Here is a 22,953-nt window from a genome sequence, read left to right on the forward strand (position 1 = left end):
TTATATACAGAAGATACCCAGGTTATACCAGCATGCTCCATATCACTATATACAGGAAGATGTATAACTTATACCAGCTGTACATATATAATTATACACATAAGATACCCAGGTTATACCAGCATGCTCCATATCACTATATACAAGAAGATGTATAACTTACACCAGCTGTACATATATAATTATATACAGGAGATCCCCAGGTTATACCAGCATGCTTCATATCACTATATACAAGAAGATGTATAACTTATACCAGCTGTACATATATAATTATATACAGAAGATACCCAGGTTATACCAGCATGCTCCATATCACCATATACAGGAAGATGTATAACTTATACCAGCTGTACATATATAATTATATACAGAAGATACCCAGGTTATACCAGCAAGCTCGATATCACTATATACAGGAAGATGTATAACTTATACCAGCTGCACATGTATAATTATATACAGAAGATACCCAGGTTATACCAGCATGCCCCATATCACTATATACAAGAAGATGTATAACTTATACCAGCTGTACATATATAATTATATACATGAGATACCCAGGTTATACCAGCATGCTCCATATCACTATATACAAGAAGATGTATAACTTTTACCAGCTGTACATATATAATTATATACAGAAGATACCCAGGTTATACCAGCATGCTCCATATCACTATATACAAGAAGATGTATAACTTATACCAGCTGTACATATATAATTATATACAGAAGGTACCCAGGTTATACCAGCATGCTCCATATCACTAGATACAAGAAAATGTATAACTTATACCAGCTGTATATATATAATTATATACAGAAGATACCCAGGTTATACCAGCATGTTCCATATCACTATATACAAGAAGATGAATAACTTATACCAGCTGTACATATATAATAATATACAGGAGATACCCAGGTTATACCAGCATGCTCCATATCACTATATACAAGAAGATATATAACTTATACCAGCTGTACATATATAACTATATACATAATATACCCAGGTTATACCAGCATGCTCCATATCACTATATACAGGAATATGTATAACTTATACCAGCTGTACATATATAATTATATACAGAAGATACCCGGGTTATACCAGCATGCTCCATATCACTATATACAAGAAGATGTATAACTTATACCAGCTGTACATATGTAATTATATACAGAAGATACCCAGGTTATACCAGCTGTACATATATAATTATATACATGAAGATGTAGAACTTATACCAGCTGTACATATATAATTATATACAGAAGATACCCAGGTTATACCAGCATGCTCCACATCACTATATACAAGAAGATGTATAACTTATGCCAGCTGTACATATATAATTATATACAGAAGATACCCAGGTTATACCAGCATGCTCCATATCACTGTATACAGGAAGATGTATAACTTATACCAGCTGTACATATATAATTATATACAGAAGATACCCAGGTTATACCAGCATGCTCCATATCACTGTATACAGGAAGATGTATAACTTATACCGGCTGTACATATATAATTATATACAGAAGATACCCGGGTTATACCAGCATGCTCCATATCACTATATACAGTAAGATGTATAACTTATACCAGCTGTACATATATAATTATATACAGAAGATACCCAGGTTATACCAGCATGCTCCATATCACTATATACAAGAAGATGTATAACTTATACCAGCTGTACATATATAATTATATACAGAAGATACCCAGGTTATACCAGCATGCTCCATATCACTATATACAAGAAGATGTATAACTTATACAAGCTGTACATATATAATTATATACAGAAGATACCCGGGTTACACCAGCATGCTCCATATCACTATATACAGGAAGATGTATAACTTATACCAGCTGTACATATATAATTATATACAGAAGATACCCAGGTTATACCAGCATGCTCCATATCACTATATACAAGGAGATGTATAACTTATACCAGCTGTACATATATAATTATATACAGAAGATACCCAGGTTATACCAGCATGCTCCATATCACTATATACAAGAAGATGTATAACTTATACCAGCTGCACATATATAATTATATACAGAAGATACCCAGGTTATACCAGCATGCTCCATATCACTATATACAGGAAGATGTATAACTTATACCAGCTGTACATATATAATTATACATAGAAGATACCCAGGTTATACCAGCATGCTCCATATCACTATATACAGGAAGATGTATAACTTATACCAGCTGTACATATATAATTATATACAGAAGATACCCAGGTTACACCAGCATGCTCCATATCACTATATACAAGAAGATGTATAACTTATACCAGCTGTACATATATAATTATATACAGAAGATACCCAGGTTATACCAGCATGCTCCATATCACTATATACAGGAAGATGTATAACTTATACCAGCTGTATATATATAATTATATACAGAAGATACCCAGGTTATACCAGCATGCTCCATATCCCTATATACAAGAGGATGTATAACTTATACCAGCTGTACATATATAATTATATACAGGAGATACCCAGGTTATACCAGCATGCTCCATATCACTATATACAAGAAGAAGTATAACTTATACCAGCTGTACATATATAATTATATACAGAAGATACCCAGGTTATACCAGCATGCTCCATATCACTACATACAAGAAGATGTGTAACATATACCAGCTGTACATATATAATTATATACAGAAGATACCCAGGTTATACCAGCATGCTCCATATCACTACATACAAGAAGATGTGTAACATATACCAGCTGTACATATATAATTATATACAGAAGATACCCAGGTTATACCACCATGCTCCATATCACTATATACAAGAAGATGTATAACTTACACCAGCTGTACATATATAATTATATACAGGAGATCCCCAGGTTATACCAGCATGCTTCATATCACTATATACAAGAAGATGTATAACTTATACCAGCTGTATATATATAATTATATACAGAAGATACCCAGGTTATACCAGCATGCTCCATATCACTATATACAGGAAGATGTATAACTTATACCAGCTGTACATATATAATTATATACAGAAGATACCCAGGTTATACCTGCAAGCTCGATATCACTATATACAGGAAGATGTATAACTTATACCAGCTGCACATTTATAATTATATACAGAAGATACCCAGGTTATACCAGCATGCCCCATATCACTATATACAAGAAGATGTATAACTTATACCAGCTGTACAAATATAATTATATACAGAAGATACCCAGGTTATACCAGCATGCTCCATATCACTATATACAAGAAGATGTATAACTTATACCAGCGGTACATCTATAATTATATACAGAAGATACCCGGGTTATATCAGCATGCTTCATATCACTATATACAGGAAGATACCCAGTTTACACCAGCATGTTCCATATCACTATATACAAGAAGATGTATAACTTATACCAGCTGTACATATATAATTATATACAGAAGATACCCAGGTTATACCAGCATGCTCCATATCACTATATACAAGAAGATGTATAACTGATACCAGCTGTACATATATAATTATATACAGAAGATACCCAGGTTATACCAGCATGCTCCATATCACTATATACAAGAAGATGTATAACTTATACCAGCTGTACATATATAATTATATACAGAAGATACCCAGGTTATACCAGCATGCTCCATCTCACTATATACAAGAAGATGTATAACTTATACCAGCTGTACATATATAACTATATACAGAAGATACCCAGGTTATACCAGCATGCTCCATATCACTATATACAAGAAGATGTATAACTTATACCAGCTGTACATATATAATTATATACAGAAGATACCCAGGTTATACCAGCATGCTCCATATAACTATATACAAGAAGATGTATGACTTATACCAGCTGTACATATATAATTATATACAGAAGATACCCAGGTTATACCAGCATGCTCCATATCACTATATACAAGAAGATGTATAACTTATACCAGCTGTACATATATAATTATATACAGAAGGTACCCAGGTTATACCAGCATGCTCCATATCACTATATACAAGAAGATGTATAACTTATACCAGCTGTACATATATAATTATATACAGGAGATACCCAGGTTATACCAGCATGCTCCATATCACTATATACAAGAAAATGTATAACTTATACCAGCTGTATATATATAATTATATACAGAAGATACCCAGGTTATACCAGCATGCTCCATATCACTATATACAAGAAGATGTATAACTTATACCAGCTGTACATATATAATTATATACAGAAGATACCCAGGTTACACCAGCATGCCCCATATCACTATATACAAGAAGATGTATAACTTATACCAGCTGTACAAATATAATTATATACAGAAGATACACAGGTTATACCAGCATGCTCCATATCACTATATACAAGAAGATGTATAACTTATACCAGCGGTACATCTATAATTATATACAGAAGATACCCGGGTTATATCAGCATGCTTCATATCACTATATACAGGAAGATACCCAGTTTACACCAGCATGTTCCATATCACTATATACAAGAAGATGTATAACTTATACCAGCTGTACATATATAATTATATACAGAAGATACCCAGGTTATACCAGCATGCTCCATATCACTATATACAAGAAGATGTATAACTTATACCAGCTGTACATATATAATTATATACAGAAGGTACCCAGGTTATACCAGCATGCTCCATATCACTATATACAAGAAGATGTATAACTTATACCAGCTGTACATATATAATTATATACAGAAGATACCCAGGTTATACCAGCATGCTCCATATCACTATATACAGGAAGATGTATAACTTATACCAGCTGTATATATATATAATTATATACAGAAGATACCCAGGTTATACCAGCATGCTCCATATCACTATATACAAGAAGATGTGTAACTTATACCAGCTGCACATATATAATTATATACAGAAGATACCCAGGTTATACCAGCATGCTCCATATCACTATATACAAGAAGATGTATAACTTATACCAGCTGTACATATATAATTATATACAGGAGATACCCAGGTTATACCAGCATGCTCCATATCACTATATACAAGAAGATGTATAACTTATACCAGCTGTACATATATAATTATATACAGAAGATACCCAGGTTATACCAGCATGCTCCATATCACTATATACAAGAAGATGTATAACTTATACCAGCTGTATATATATAATTATATACAGAAGATACCCAGGTTATACCAGCATGCTCCATATCACTATATACAAGAAGATGTATAACTTATACCAGCTGTACATATATAATTATATACAGAAGATACCCAGGTTACACCAGCATGCCCCATATCACTATATACAAGAAGATGTATAACTTATACCAGCTGTACATATATAATTATATACAGAAGATACCCAGGTTATACCAGCATGCTCCATATCACTATATACAAGAAGATGTATAACTTACACCAGCTGTACATATATAATTATATACAGAGGATACCCAGGTTATACCAGCATGCTGCATATCACTATACACAGGAAGATATATAACTTATACCAGCTGTACATATATAATTATATACAGAAGATACCCAGGTTACACCAGCATGCTCCATATCACTATATACAAGATGTATAACTTATACTAGCTGTACATATATAATTATATACAGAAGATACCCAGGTTATACCAGCATGCTCCATATCACTATATACAAGAAGATGTATAACTTATACCAGCTGTACATATATAATTATATACAGAAGATACCCAGGTTATACCAGCATGCTCCATATCACTATATACAGGAAGATGTATAACTTATACCAGCTGTACATATATAATTATATACAGAAGATACCCAGGTTATACCAGCATGCTCCATATCACTATATACAAGAAGATGTATAACTTATACCAGCTGTACATATATAATTATATACAGAAGATACCCAGGTTATACCAGCATGCTCCATATCACTATATACAAGAAGATGTATAACTTATACCAGCTGTACATATATAATTATATACAGAAGATACCCAGGTTATACCAGCATGCTCCATATAACTATATACAAGAAGATGTATGACTTATACCAGCTGTACATATATAATTATATACAGACGATACCCAGGTTATACCAGCATGCTCCATATCACTATATACAAGAAGATGTATAACTTCCACCAGCTGTACATATATAATTATATACAGAGGATACCCAGGTTATACCAGCATGCTGCATATCACTATATACAGGAAGATATATAACTTATACCAGCTGTACATATATAATTATATACAGAAGATACCCAGGTTACACCAGCATGCTCCATATCACTATATACAAGATGTATAACTTATACTAGCTGTACATATATAATTATATACAGAAGATACCCAGGTTATACCAGCATGCTCCATATCACTATATACAAGAAGATGTATAACTTATACCAGCTGTACATATATAATTATATACAGAAGATACCCAGGTTATACCAGCATGCTCCATATCACTATACACAGGAAGATGTATAACTTATACCAGCTGTACATATATAATTATATACAGAAGATACCCAGGTTATACCAGCATGCTCCATATCACTATATACAAGAAGATGTATAACTTATACCAGCTGTACATATATAATTATATACAGAAGATACCCAGGTTATACCAGCATGCTCCATATCACTATATACAAGAAGATGTATAACTTATACCAGCTGTACATATATAATTATATACAGAAGATACCCAGGTTATACCAGCATGCTCCATATCACTATATACAAGAAGATGTATAACTTATACCAGCTGTACATATGTAATTATATACAGAAGATACCCAGGTTATACCAGCATGCTCCATATCACTATATACAGGAAGATGTATAACTTATATCTGCTGTACATATATAATTATATACAGGAGATACCCAGGTTATACCAGAATGCTCCACATCACTATATACAAGAAGATGAATAACTTATACCAGCTGTACATATATAATAATATACAGGAGATACCCAGGTTATACCAGCATGCTCCATATCACTATATACAAGAAGATGTATAACTTATACCAGCTGTACATATATAATTATATACAGAAGATACCCAGGTTATACCACCATGCTCCATATCACTATATACAAGAAGATGTATAACTTATACCAGCTGTACATATGTAATTATATACAGAAGATACCCAGGTTATACCAGCATGCTCCATATCACTATATACAGGAAGATGTATAACTTATACCTGCTGTACATATATAATTATATACAGGAGATACCCAGGTTATACTAGCATGCTCCATATCACTATATACAAGAAGATGAATAACTTATACCAGCTGTACATATATAATAATATAAAGGAGATACCCAGGTTATACCAGCATGCTCCATATCACTATATACAAGAAGATGTATAACTTATACCAGCTGTACATATATAACTATATACATAATATACCCAGGTTATACCAGCATGCTCCATATCACTATATACAGGAATATGTATAACTTATACCAGCTGTACATATATAATTATATACAGAAGATACCCGGGTTATACCAGCATGCTCCATATCACTATATACAAGAAGATGTATAACTTCCACCAGCTGTACATATATAATTATATACAGAGGATACCCAGGTTATACCAGCATGCTGCATATCACTATATACAGGAAGATATATAACTTATACCAGCTGTACATATATAATTATATACAGAAGATACCCAGGTTACACCAGCATGCTCCATATCACTATATACAAGATGTATAACTTATACTAGCTGTACATATATAATTATATACAGAAGATACCCAGGTTATACCAGCATGCTCCATATCACTATATACAAGAAGATGTATAACTTATACCAGCTGTACATATATAATTATATACAGAAGATACCCAGGTTATACCAGCATGCTCCATATCACTATACACAGGAAGATGTATAACTTATACCAGCTGTACATATATAATTATATACAGAAGATACCCAGGTTATACCAGCATGCTCCATATCACTATATACAAGAAGATGTATAACTTATACCAGCTGTACATATATAATTATATACAGAAGATACCCAGGTTATACCAGCATGCTCCATATCACTATATACAAGAAGATGTATAACTTATACCAGCTGTACATATATAATTATATACAGAAGATACCCAGGTTATACCAGCATGCTCCATATCACTATATACAAGAAGATGTATAACTTATACCAGCTGTACATATGTAATTATATACAGAAGATACCCAGGTTATACCAGCATGCTCCATATCACTATATACAGGAAGATGTATAACTTATATCTGCTGTACATATATAATTATATACAGGAGATACCCAGGTTATACCAGCATGCTCCACATCACTATATACAAGAAGATGAATAACTTATACCAGCTGTACATATATAATAATATACAGGAGATACCCAGGTTATACCAGCATGCTCCATATCACTATATACAAGAAGATGTATAACTTATACCAGCTGTACATATATAATTATATACAGAAGATACCCAGGTTATACCACCATGCTCCATATCACTATATACAAGAAGATGTATAACTTATACCAGCTGTACATATGTAATTATATACAGAAGATACCCAGGTTATACCAGCATGCTCCATATCACTATATACAGGAAGATGTATAACTTATACCTGCTGTACATATATAATTATATACAGGAGATACCCAGGTTATACCAGCATGCTCCATATCACTATATACAAGAAGATGAATAACTTATACCAGCTGTACATATATAATAATATAAAGGAGATACCCAGGTTATACCAGCATGCTCCATATCACTATATACAAGAAGATGTATAACTTATACCAGCTGTACATATATAACTATATACATAATATACCCAGGTTATACCAGCATGCTCCATATCACTATATACAGGAATATGTATAACTTATACCAGCTGTACATATATAATTATATACAGAAGATACCCGGGTTATACCAGCATGCTCCATATCACTATATACAAGAAGATGTATAACTTATACCAGCTGTACATATGTAATTATATACAGAAGATACCCAGGTTATACCAGCTGTATATATATATAATTATATACAGAAGATACCCAGGTTATACCAGCATGCTCCATATCACTATATACAGGAAGATGTATAACTTATACCAGCTGTACATATATAATTATACACATAAAATACCCAGGTTATACCAGCATGCTCCATATCACTATATACAAGAAGATGTATAACTTACACCAGCTGTACATATATAATTATATACAGGAGATCCCCAGGTTATACCAGCATGCTTCATATTACTATATACAAGAAGATGTATAACTTATACCAGCTGTACATATATAACTATATACATAATATACCCAGGTTATACCAGCATGCTCCATATCACTATATACAGGAATATGTATAACTTATACCAGCTGTACATATATAATTATATACAGAAGATACCCGGGTTATACCAGCATGCTCCATATCACTATATACAAGAAGATGTATAACTTATACCAGCTGTACATATGTAATTATATACAGAAGATACCCAGGTTATACCAGCTGTACATATATAATTATATACAGAAGATACCCAGGTTATACCAGCATGCTCCATATCACTATATACAAGAAGATGTATAACTTATACCAGCTGTACATATATAATTATATACAGAAGATACCCAGGTTATACCAGCATGCTCCATATAACTATATACAAGAAGATGTATGACTTATACCAGCTGTACATATATAATTATATACAGAACATACCCAGGTTATACCAGCATGCTCCATATCACTATATACAAGAAGATGTATAACTTATACCAGCAGTACATATATAATTATATACAGGAGATACCCAGGTTATACCAGCATGCTCCATATCACTATATACAAGAAAATTTATAACTTATACCAGCTGTATATATACATAATTATATACAGAAGATACCCAGGTTATACCAGCATGCTCCATATCACTATATACAGGAAGATGTATAACTTATACCAGCTGTACATATATAATTATACACATAAGATACCCAGGTTATACCAGCATGCTCCATATCACTATATACAAGAAGATGTATAACTTACACCAGCTGTACATATATAATTATATACAGGAGATCCCCAGGTTATACCAGCATGCTTCATATCACTATATACAAGAAGATGTATAACTTATACCAGCTGTACATATATAATTATATACAGGAGATACCCAGGTTATACCAGCATGCTCCATATCACTATATACAAGAAAATGTATAACTTATACCAGCTGTATATATATATAATTATATACAGAAGATACCCAGGTTATACCAGCATGCTCCATATCACTATATACAGGAAGATGTATAACTTATACCAGCTGTACATATATAATTATACACATAAGATACCCAGGTTATACCAGCATGCTCCATATCACTATATACAAGAAGATGTATAACTTACACCAGCTGTACATATATAATTATATACAGGAGATCCCCAGGTTATACCAGCATGCTTCATATCACTATATACAAGAAGATGTATAACTTATACCAGCTGTACATATATAATTATATACAGAAGATACCCAGGTTATACCAGCATGCTCCATATCACCATATACAGGAAGATGTATAACTTATACCAGCTGTACATATATAATTATACACATAACATACCCAGGTTATACCAGCATGCTCCATATCACTATATACAAGAAGATGTATAACTTACACCAGCTGTACATATATAATTATATACAGGAGATCCCCAGGTTATACCAGCATGCTTCATATCACTATATACAAGAAGATGTATAACTTATACCAGCTGTACATATATAATTATATACAGGAGATACCCAGGTTATACCAGCATGCTCTATATCACTATATACAAGAAAATGTATAACTTATACCAGCTGTATATATATATAATTATATACAGAAGGTACCCAGGTTATACCAGCATGCTCCATATCACTAGATACAAGAAAATGTATAACTTATACCAGCTGTATATATATAATTATATACAGAAGATACCCAGGTTATACCAGCATGTTCCATATCACTATATACAAGAAGATGAATAACTTATACCAGCTGTACATATATAATAATATACAGGAGATACCCAGGTTATACCAGCATGCTCCATATCACTATATACAAGAAGATATATAACTTATACCAGCTGTACATATATAACTATATACATAATATACCCAGGTTATACCAGCATGCTCCATATCACTATATACAGGAATATGTATAACTTATACCAGCTGTACATATATAATTATATACAGAAGATACCCGGGTTATACCAGCATGCTCCATATCACTATATACAAGAAGATGTATAACTTATACCAGCTGTACATATGTAATTATATACAGAAGATACCCAGGTTATACCAGCTGTACATATATAATTATATACATGAAGATGTAGAACTTATACCAGCTGTACATATATAATTATATACAGAAGATACCCAGGTTATACCAGCATGCTCCACATCACTATATACAAGAAGATGTATAACTTATGCCAGCTGTACATATATAATTATATACAGAAGATACCCAGGTTATACCAGCATGCTCCATATCACTGTATACAGGAAGATGTATAACTTATACCAGCTGTACATATATAATTATATACAGAAGATACCCAGGTTATACCAGCATGCTCCATATCACTGTATACAGGAAGATGTATAACTTATACCGGCTGTACATATATAATTATATACAGAAGATACCCGGGTTATACCAGCATGCTCCATATCACTATATACAGTAAGATGTATAACTTATACCAGCTGTACATATATAATTATATACAGAAGATACCCAGGTTATACCAGCATGCTCCATCTCACTTTATACAAGGAGATGTATAACTTATACCAGCTGTACATATATAATTATATACAGAAGATACCCAGGTTATACCAGCATGCTCCATATCACTATATACAGGAAGATGTATAACTTATACCAGCTGTACATATATCATTATATACAGAAGATACCCAGGATATACCAGCATGCTCCATATCACTGTATACAGGAAGATGTATAACTTATACCGGCTGTACATATATAATTATATACAGAAGATACCCGGGTTATACCAGCATGCTCCATATCACTATATACAGGAAGATGTATAACTTATACCAGCTGTACATATATAATTATATACAGAAGATACCCAGGTTATACCAGCATGCTCCATATCACTATATACAAGAAGATGTATAACTTATACCAGCTGTACATATATAATTATATACAGAATATACCCAGGTTATACCAGCATGTTCCATATCACTATATACAAGAAGATGTATAACTTATACCAGCTGTACATATATAATTATATACAGAAGATGCCCAGGTTATACCAGCATGCTCCATATCACTATATACAGGAAGATGTATAACTTATACCAGCTGTACATGTATAATTATATACAGAAGATACCCAGGTTATACCAGCATGCTCCATATCACTATATACAAGAAGATGTATAACGTATACCAGCCGTACATATATAATTATATACAGAAGATACCCAGGTTATACCAGCATGCTCCATATCACTATATACAAGAAGATGTATAACTTATACCAGCCGTACATATATAATTATATACAGAAGATACCCAGGTTATACCAGCATTCTCCATATCACTATATACAGGAAGATGTATAACTTATACCAGCTGTATATATATAATTATATACAGAAGATACCCAGGTTATACCAGCATGCTCCATATCACTATATACAAGATGTATAACTTATACCAGCTGTACATATATAATTATATACAGAAGATACCCAGGTTATACCAGCATTCTCCATATTACTATATACAGGAAGATGTATAACTTATACCAGCCGTACATATATAATTATATACAGAAGATACCCAGGTTATACCAGGATGCTCCATATCACTATATGCAAGAAGATGTATAACTTATACCAGCTGTTGATATATAATTATATACAGAAGATACCCAGGTTATACCAGCATGCTCCATATCACTATATACAAGAAGATGTATAACTGATACCAGCTGTACATATATAATTATATACAGAATATACCCAGGTTATACCAGCATGTTCCATATCACTATATACAGGAAGATGTATAACTTATACCAGCTGTACATATATAATTATATACAGAAGATACCCAGGTTATACCAGCATGCTCCATATCACTATATACAAGAAGATGTATAACTGATACCAGCTGTACATATATAATTATATACAGGAGATACCCAGGTTATACCAGCATGCTCCATATCACTATATACAAGAAGATGTATAACTTATACCAGCTGTACATATATAATAATATACAGGAGATACCCAGGTTATACCAGCATGCTCCATATCACTATATACAAGAAGATGTATAACTTATACCAGCTGTACATATATAATTATATACAGGAGATACCCAGGTTATACCAGCATGCTTGCTCCATATCACTATATACAAGAAGATGTATAACTTATACCAGCTGGACATATATAATTATATACAGAAGATACCCAGGTTATACCAGCATGCTCCATATCACTATATACAGGAAGATGTATAACTTATACCAGCTGTACATATATAATTATATACAGAAGATACCCAGGTTATACCAGCATGCTCCATATCACTGTATACAGGAAGATGTATAACTTATACCGGCTGTACATATATAATTATATACAGAAGATACCCGGGTTATACCAGCATGCTCCATATCACTATATACAGTAAGATGTATAACTTATACCAGCTGTACATATATAATTATATACAGAAGATACCCAGGTTATACCAGCATGCTCCATCTCACTTTATACAAGGAGATGTATAACTTATACCAGCTGTACATATATAATTATATACAGAAGATACCCAGGTTATACCAGCATGCTCCATATCACTATATACAGGAAGATGTATAACTTATACCAGCTGTACATATATCATTATATACAGAAGATACCCAGGATATACCAGCATGCTCCATATCACTGTATACAGGAAGATGTATAACTTATACCGGCTGTACATATATAATTATATACAGAAGATACCCGGGTTATACCAGCATGCTCCATATCACTATATACAGGAAGATGTATAACTTATACCAGCTGTACATATATAATTATATACAGAAGATACCCAGGTTATACCAGCATGCTCCATATCACTATATACAAGAAGATGTATAACTTATACCAGCTGTACATATATAATTATATACAGAATATACCCAGGTTATACCAGCATGTTCCATATCACTATATACAAGAAGATGTATAACTTATACCAGCTGTACATATATAATTATATACAGAAGATGCCCAGGTTATACCAGCATGCTCCATATCACTATATACAGGAAGATGTATAACTTATACCAGCTGTACATGTATAATTATATACAGAAGATACCCAGGTTATACCAGCATGCTCCATATCACTATATACAAGAAGATGTATAACGTATACCAGCCGTACATATATAATTATATACAGAAGATACCCAGGTTATACCAGCATGCTCCATATCACTATATACAAGAAGATGTATAACTTATACCAGCCGTACATATATAATTATATACAGAAGATACCCAGGTTATACCAGCATTCTCCATATCACTATATACAGGAAGATGTATAACTTATACCAGCTGTATATATATAATTATATACAGAAGATACCCAGGTTATACCAGCATGCTCCATATCACTATATACAAGATGTATAACTTATACCAGCTGTACATATATAATTATATACAGAAGATACCCAGGTTATACCAGCATTCTCCATATTACTATATACAGGAAGATGTATAACTTATACCAGCCGTACATATATAATTATATACAGAAGATACCCAGGTTATACCAGGATGCTCCATATCACTATATGCAAGAAGATGTATAACTTATACCAGCTGTTGATATATAATTATATACAGAAGATACCCAGGTTATACCAGCATGCTCCATATCACTATATACAAGAAGATGTATAACTGATACCAGCTGTACATATATAATTATATACAGAATATACCCAGGTTATACCAGCATGTTCCATATCACTATATACAGGAAGATGTATAACTTATACCAGCTGTACATATATAATTATATACAGAAGATACCCAGGTTATACCAGCATGCTCCATATCACTATATACAAGAAGATGTATAACTGATACCAGCTGTACATATATAATTATATACAGGAGATACCCAGGTTATACCAGCATGCTCCATATCACTATACACAAGAAGATGTATAACTTATACCAGCTGTACATATATAATTATATACAGAAGATACCCAGGTTATACCAGCATGCTCCATATCATTATATACAAGAAGATGTATAACTTATACCCGCTGTACATATATAATTATATGCAGAAGATACCCGGGGTATACCAGCATGCTCCATATCACTATATACAGGAAGATGTATAACTTATACCAGCTGTACATATATAATGATATACAGAAGATACCCAGGTTATACCAGCATGTTCCATATCACTATATACAAGAAGATGTATAACTTATACCCGCTGTGCATATATAATTATATACAGAAGATACCCAGGTTATACCAGCATGCTCCATAATACTATATACAAGAAGATGTATAACTTATACCAGCTGTACATATATAATTATATACAGAAGATACCCAGGTTATACCAGCATGCTCCATATCACTATATACAAGAAGATGTATAACTTATACCAGCTGTACATATATAAGTATATACAGGAGATACCCAGGTTATACCAGCATGCTCCATATCACTATATACAGGAAGATGTATAACTTATACTAGCTGTACATATATAATTATATACAGAAGATACCCGGGTTATACCAGCATGATCCATATCACTATATACAGGAAGATGTATAACTTATACCAGCTGTACATATATAATTATATACAGAAGATACCCAGGTTATACCAGCATGCTCCATATCACTATATACAAGAAGATGTATAACTGATACCAGCTGTACATATATAATTATATACAGAATATACCCAGGTTATACCAGCATGTTCCATATCACTATATACAGGAAGATGTATAACTTATACCAGCTGTACATATATAATTATATACAGAAGATACCCAGGTTATACCAGCATGCTCCATATCACTATATACAAGAAGATGTATAACTGATACCAGCTGTACATATATAATTATATACAGGAGATACCCAGGTTATACCAGCATGCTCCATATCACTATACACAAGAAGATGTATAACTTATACCAGCTGTACATATATAATTATATACAGAAGATACCCAGGTTATACCAGCATGCTCCATATCACTATATACAAGAAGATGTATAACTTATACCAGCTGTACATATATAACTATATACAGAAGATACCCAGGTTACACCAGCATGCTCCATATCACTATATACAAGAAGATGTGTAACTTATACCAGCTATACATATATAACTATATACAGAAGATACCCAGGATATACCAGCATGCTCCATATCACTATATACAAGAAGATGTGTAACTTATACCAGCTGTACATATATAATTATATACAGAAGATACCCAGGTTATACCAGCATGCTCCATATCACTATATACAAGAAGATGTATAACTTATACCAGGTGTACATATATAATTATATACAGAATATACCCAGGTTACACCAGCATACTCCATATCACTATATACAAGAAGATGTATAACTTATACCAGCTGTACATATATAATTATATACAGAAGATACCCAGGTTATACCAGCATGCTCCATATCACTATATACAAGAAGATGTATAACTTATACCAGCTGTACATATATAATTATATACAGAAGATACCCAGGTTATACCAGCATGCTCCATATCACTATATACAGGAAGATGTATAACTTATACCAGCTGTACATATATAATTATATACAGAAGATACCCAGGTTATACCAGCATGCTCCATATCACTATATACAAGAAGATGTATAACTGATACCAGCTGTACATATATAATTATATACAGAATATACCCAGGTTATACCAGCATGTTCCATATCACTATATACAGGAAGATGTATAACTTATACCAGCTGTACATATATAATTATATACAGAAGATACCCAGGTTATACCAGCATGCTCCATATCACTATATACAAGAAGATGTATAACTGATACCAGCTGTACATATATAATTATATACAGGAGATACCCAGGTTATACCAGCATGCTCCATATCACTATACACAAGAAGATGTATAACTTATACCAGCTGTACATATATAATTATATACAGAAGATACCCAGGTTATACCAGCATGCTCCATATCACTATATACAAGAAGATGTATAACTTATACCAGCTGTACATATATAACTATATACAGAAGATACCCAGGTTACACCAGCATGCTCCATATCACTATATACAAGAAGATGTGTAACTTATACCAGCTGTACATATATAACTATATACAGAAGATACCCAGGATATACCAGCATGCTCCATATCACTATATACAAGAAGATGTGTAACTTATACCAGCTGTACATATATAATAATATACAGGAGATACCCAGGTTATACCAGCATGCTCCATATCACTATATACAAGAAGATGTATAACTTATACCAGCTGTACATATATAACTATATACAGAAGATACCCAGGATATACCAGCATGCTCCATATCACTATATACAAGAAGATGTGTAACTTATACCAGCTGTACATATATAATAATATACAGGAGATACCCAGGTTATACCAGCATGCTCCATATCACTATATACAAGAAGATGTATAACTTATACCAGCTGTACATATATAATTACATATAGAAGATGCCCAGGTTATACCAGCATGCTCCATATCACTATATACAAGAAGATGTATAACTTATACCAGCTGTACATATATAATTATATACAGAAGATACCCAGGTTATACCAGCATGCTCCATATCACTATATACAAGAAGATGTATAACTTATACCAGCTGTACATATATAATTACATATAGAAGATGCCCAGGTTATACCAGCATGCTCCATATCACTATATACAAGAAGATGTATAACTTATACCAGCTGTACATATATAATTATATACAGAAGATGCCCAGGTTATACCAGCGTGCTCCATATCACTATATACAAGAAGATGTATAACTTATACCAGCTGTACATATATAATTATATACAGAAGATACCCAGGTTATACCAGCATGCTCCATATCACTATATACAAGAAGATGTATAACTTATACCAGCTGGACATATATAATTATATACAGAAGATACCCAGGTTATACCAGCATGCTCCATATCACTATATACAAGAAGATGTATAACTTATACCAGCTGTACATATATAATTATATACAGAAGATACCCGGGTTATACCAGCATGCTCCATATCACTATATACAAGAAGATGTATAACTTATACCAGCTGTACATATATAATTATATACAGAAGATACCCAGGTTATACCAGCATGCTCCATATCACTATATACAGGAAGATGTATAACTTATACCAGCTGTACATATATAATTATATACAGAAGATACCCGGGTTATACCAGCATCATCTCTACTACTTTTAATGCTTTTATGTTATATCCAATATATTTTCCTGATAATAATGGTCAGATTTTTCATCCTTCTTGTAACTTTTCCATTGGTGGGGTATTTCCTCCCACATATTTCGGCAGGAATGTGCTGCCTCTCAGAAGATTATTCAGAACCTGCACGCTGATAAGTGATTGAATATATAAATATACAGCGATACGTCTCTGATTAAACATGTTCTGGGCACTTTTCAGATTCCGCAGCAAACGTTCAAAGGAAAGAAAAGAGAATATTTTGTATCAAATACGAGTCGTGTTCTTCAGCTGAAGCCAATGTAAACTTCAAGGGCCCTTTAGGAAATTGCAACAGATATTCCTGACGCTGAAGCATGTCAAATCCGAGCGTCCCCCAATAGCGAGCAGCCGGGGTATCAGCAGTGACCGGGACACGCTGGAGGGTCTGCAAACAGTGAGCGGCCCCTCTGCTCAACTATTACAAGTGTCTCCCCTGCTGGATATTCCCTGTAATCTGATAAACATTTAACAGGATATTTTTCACGTTAAATTCCAGACATTTTTCTTAATTTTTCCAGTGACAGCCGAGTCCTGTGAATTTCGCCTATTCTGTTGGTCGGCGCAGAATTTGGAGTTGCATAAAGATATATTAGACGCTACAGCCACAATATATACAATATCACCCATACTGATTAATTATTAGACCAAATGCTTGTGATATTCACACAATAGTGAGTTATCAAGAAAATCACCCGGCGGAGAAATATGTCACGTTTTTTCACGTTTATCATCTTTTCGCTGCCAGGAAAGCAGAGCGGGAATATTGGGAGTATCGGAAGTTCACACAATGGGGAGTTCTGAAGAAAAACTTAGGACAACCTGATAGAAATGAAGTAAAGTCCCGCAAAACGGAAATGTGTCTACACTATGGATAGAAAATGCTGATAAAACTGAAGGCTGAAAAATGGGGATTATGGGAGGAGAACAGAGCAATAGCAGAAGGTAACGCAACGGCGAGAATAAGAGCGGCCTAAAATACAGAGATTGTAGGTGAAATCCAGTGATCTGGAGATCTTTATACTCTATACACCTTCAATGGGCGAATAAGAAAATAGATAGATAGATAGATAGATATGAGATAGATAGATAGATAGATAGATAGATAGATAGATAGATAGATAGATAGATAGATAGATAGATATGAGATAGATAGATAGATAGATAGATAGATAGATAGATAGATAGATAGATAGATAGATAGATAGATAGATAGATAGATAGATAGATAGATATGAGATAGATAGATAGATAGATATTAGATAGATAGATAGATAGATAGATAGATAGATAGATAGATAGATAGATAGATAGATAGATAGATAGATAGAGAGATAGCTGGAATATCTATCTAATTAGCACCATTTGCTGCAGAAACCGCAGGAAACTTAAGGCTGTATTCACACGTTCAGGTTTTAATTAGGTTTTTTTATGCAGTATTTGAAGCCAAAAACAGGTGTGGTTCATAAAAGGGTAGTAAAAGAATAAAGGATAGATACTATTTCCCCCCTTAAAAACGTATCAAAACCTGCATGTGTGACTGAACCCTAATACATCACTGCACAGTGCACGATTATCTAGATATCTGTTCCTAGTTGCCCCATCAAACTACAGGCAATAATGTGCAGATGCTGGAGAGTTGAGATTGTCATGGTGATATCATTGTGTTATCTGTGGTGTTACATAGGACTGCAGGTAACACTACTACATTATCTGTACTCAGAGAGTTATCACTGTTATCTGTGGTGTTACATAGGACTGCAGGTAACACTACTACATTATCTGTACTCAGAGAGTTATCACTGTGTTATCTGTGGTGTTACATAGGACTGCAGGTAACACTACTACATTACCTGTACTCAGAGAGTTATCACTGTGTTATCTGTGGTGTTACATAGGACTGCAGGTAACACTACTACATTATCTGTACTCAGAGAGTTATCACTGTTATCTGTGGTGTTACATAGGACTGCAAGTAACACTACTACATTATCTGTACTCAGAGAGTTATCACTGTTATCTGTGGTGTTACATAGGACTGCAGGTAACACTACTACATTACCTGTACTCAGAGAGTTATCACTGTGTTATCTGTGGTGTTACATAGGACTGCAGGTAACATCTACTACATTATCTGTACTCAGAGTTATCACTGTTATCTGTGGTGTTACATAGGACTGCAGGTAACAGCTACTACATTATCTGTACTCAGAGAGTTATCACTGTTATCTGTGGCGTTACATAGGACTGCAGGTAACATCTACTACATTATCTGTACTCAGAGAGTTATCACTGTATGATCTGTGGTGTTACATAGGACTGCAGGTAACATCTACTACATTATCTGTACTCAGAGTTATCACTGTATGATCTGTGGTGTTACATAGGACTGCAGGTAACATCTACTACATTATCTGTACTCAGATTGTTATCACTGTTATATGTGATGTTACATAGGACTGCAGATAATATTTACTACACTATCTTTAGTGTTATCACTGTGTTATCTTTGGTGTTACATAGGACTGCAGGTAACATCTACTACATTATCTGTAATCAGAGAGTTATCACTGTGTGTTATCTGTGGTGTTACATAGGACTGCAGGTAACATCTACTACATTATCTGTACTTAGAGAGTTATCACTGTGTTATCGGTGGTGTTACATAGGACTGCAGGTAACATCTACTACATTATCTGTACTCAGAGAGTTATCACTGTGTTATCTGTGGTGTTACATAGGACTGCAGGTAACATCTACTACATTATCTGTACTTAGAGAGTTATCACTGTGGTGTTACATAGGACTGCAGGTAACATCTACTACATTATCTGTAGTCAGAGAGTTATCACTGTTTTATCTGTGGTGTTACATAGGACTGCAGGTAATATTTACTACACTATCTTTAGTGTTATCACTCAGCTCAGCTACATAGAAAGAAACACATTCATGTTGACCTCTAGAAGGTCATATGGAGCACAATCATTTGTCCTGATCGGGTGTTGCTTGGACACTATGGGTCGGTATAATTCAATATTATGGATGATACATTGTTGCTGTTCCTCGCCATGGTAACTTTCTTGTATGTGATGGGGGCAGGGAACGTGGCACTTACTTGGAGAGGAGGATGACACAATTCTGCGCCCTGCGCCCATCAATCACGGACAGCTCCTTCACCTTGCGGGTGGACAGATAGAGATCCTCCATGGAATCAACTTCTTTCTGTCAGGAAAGATAGAAATCATTGTGATCTAGGACGCCCCGTGGATTGTTGTCTACGCTCTGCATATAAACGCCCCTTTCTGACCCACTGGCAGCGTAGGGATCCACAATGGTGTAGGTATAGGGGCAACAGAGGTTAAAGCTGCTCGTACAGCTGTTGGGTTTGTTACAATGTATGTAGTCAATCCGCTGAGCTAAACACAGCAGCACAAATCTCTATTCTGTCCTGGACCCCAGTCTGAAATATACAACCTATACTGATACACTGTAACAAACAGCAGCTGTATGAGCAGGACTGGAACAATAAATGTTCCAATTCACCGACTTCAAGTAGATCTTGAAAATGGTGAGGAATAAAAAGAGAAAGTATATTACACAGTTGCAATAAAACATGGAATTGCCCTTTAAGTGTATTATATGTGTGTTTGTTTTATGCAGATTTCACTATAGATTAAGAATATTAATTTCCCTTTTTTTTATTTTGTGCTGTATCAAGCTGCCCCCATCTACTCTGGAGCGGTTTAAGGGGGGGGTTCCCTGTTCTGGACCCTCATCTCATGGTCAGAGTGGAGAGCGGTTACATGGAGCGTCTCTCTCTCTCTGGAGGACCTGACCTGTCCGATATTATTACAAACACATTGATATGAATAGACACTGTAATACTTAATTTCCCCTGTGGTGGCACTGCAGGAAAATTGAGCACTTCCTGCCAGGTTTCCCCCAGATTACAGATGATCGCTGGGGGTCCAGCAGGAGGACACTTTGTTATCAGTTTATTGTCAAGATAATCTTCTAACAAGTAGCCAA

The 22,953-nt window shown here is 33.9% G+C and overlaps 1 protein-coding gene across 1 annotated transcript in view; it reads right to left on the reverse strand.

Annotated features, from left to right (window-relative positions):
• Nucleotides 1–22,953, reverse strand: part of LOC142713822 (disheveled-associated activator of morphogenesis 2-like) — a gene marked incomplete at both ends in the record, with an annotated part of 120,009 nt that overhangs the window by 40,806 nt on the left and 56,250 nt on the right. Inside the window, one exon of the mRNA XM_075848623.1 lies at nt 22,040–22,146. Within this exon, the coding sequence (XP_075704738.1) occupies nt 22,040–22,146 (107 nt within the window). The remainder of the gene's footprint in view (nt 1–22,039; nt 22,147–22,953) is intronic.

Source organism: Rhinoderma darwinii, unplaced genomic scaffold, assembly GCF_050947455.1.
Source record: "Rhinoderma darwinii isolate aRhiDar2 unplaced genomic scaffold, aRhiDar2.hap1 Scaffold_4360, whole genome shotgun sequence".
Taxonomy (NCBI): domain Eukaryota; kingdom Metazoa; phylum Chordata; class Amphibia; order Anura; family Rhinodermatidae; genus Rhinoderma; species Rhinoderma darwinii.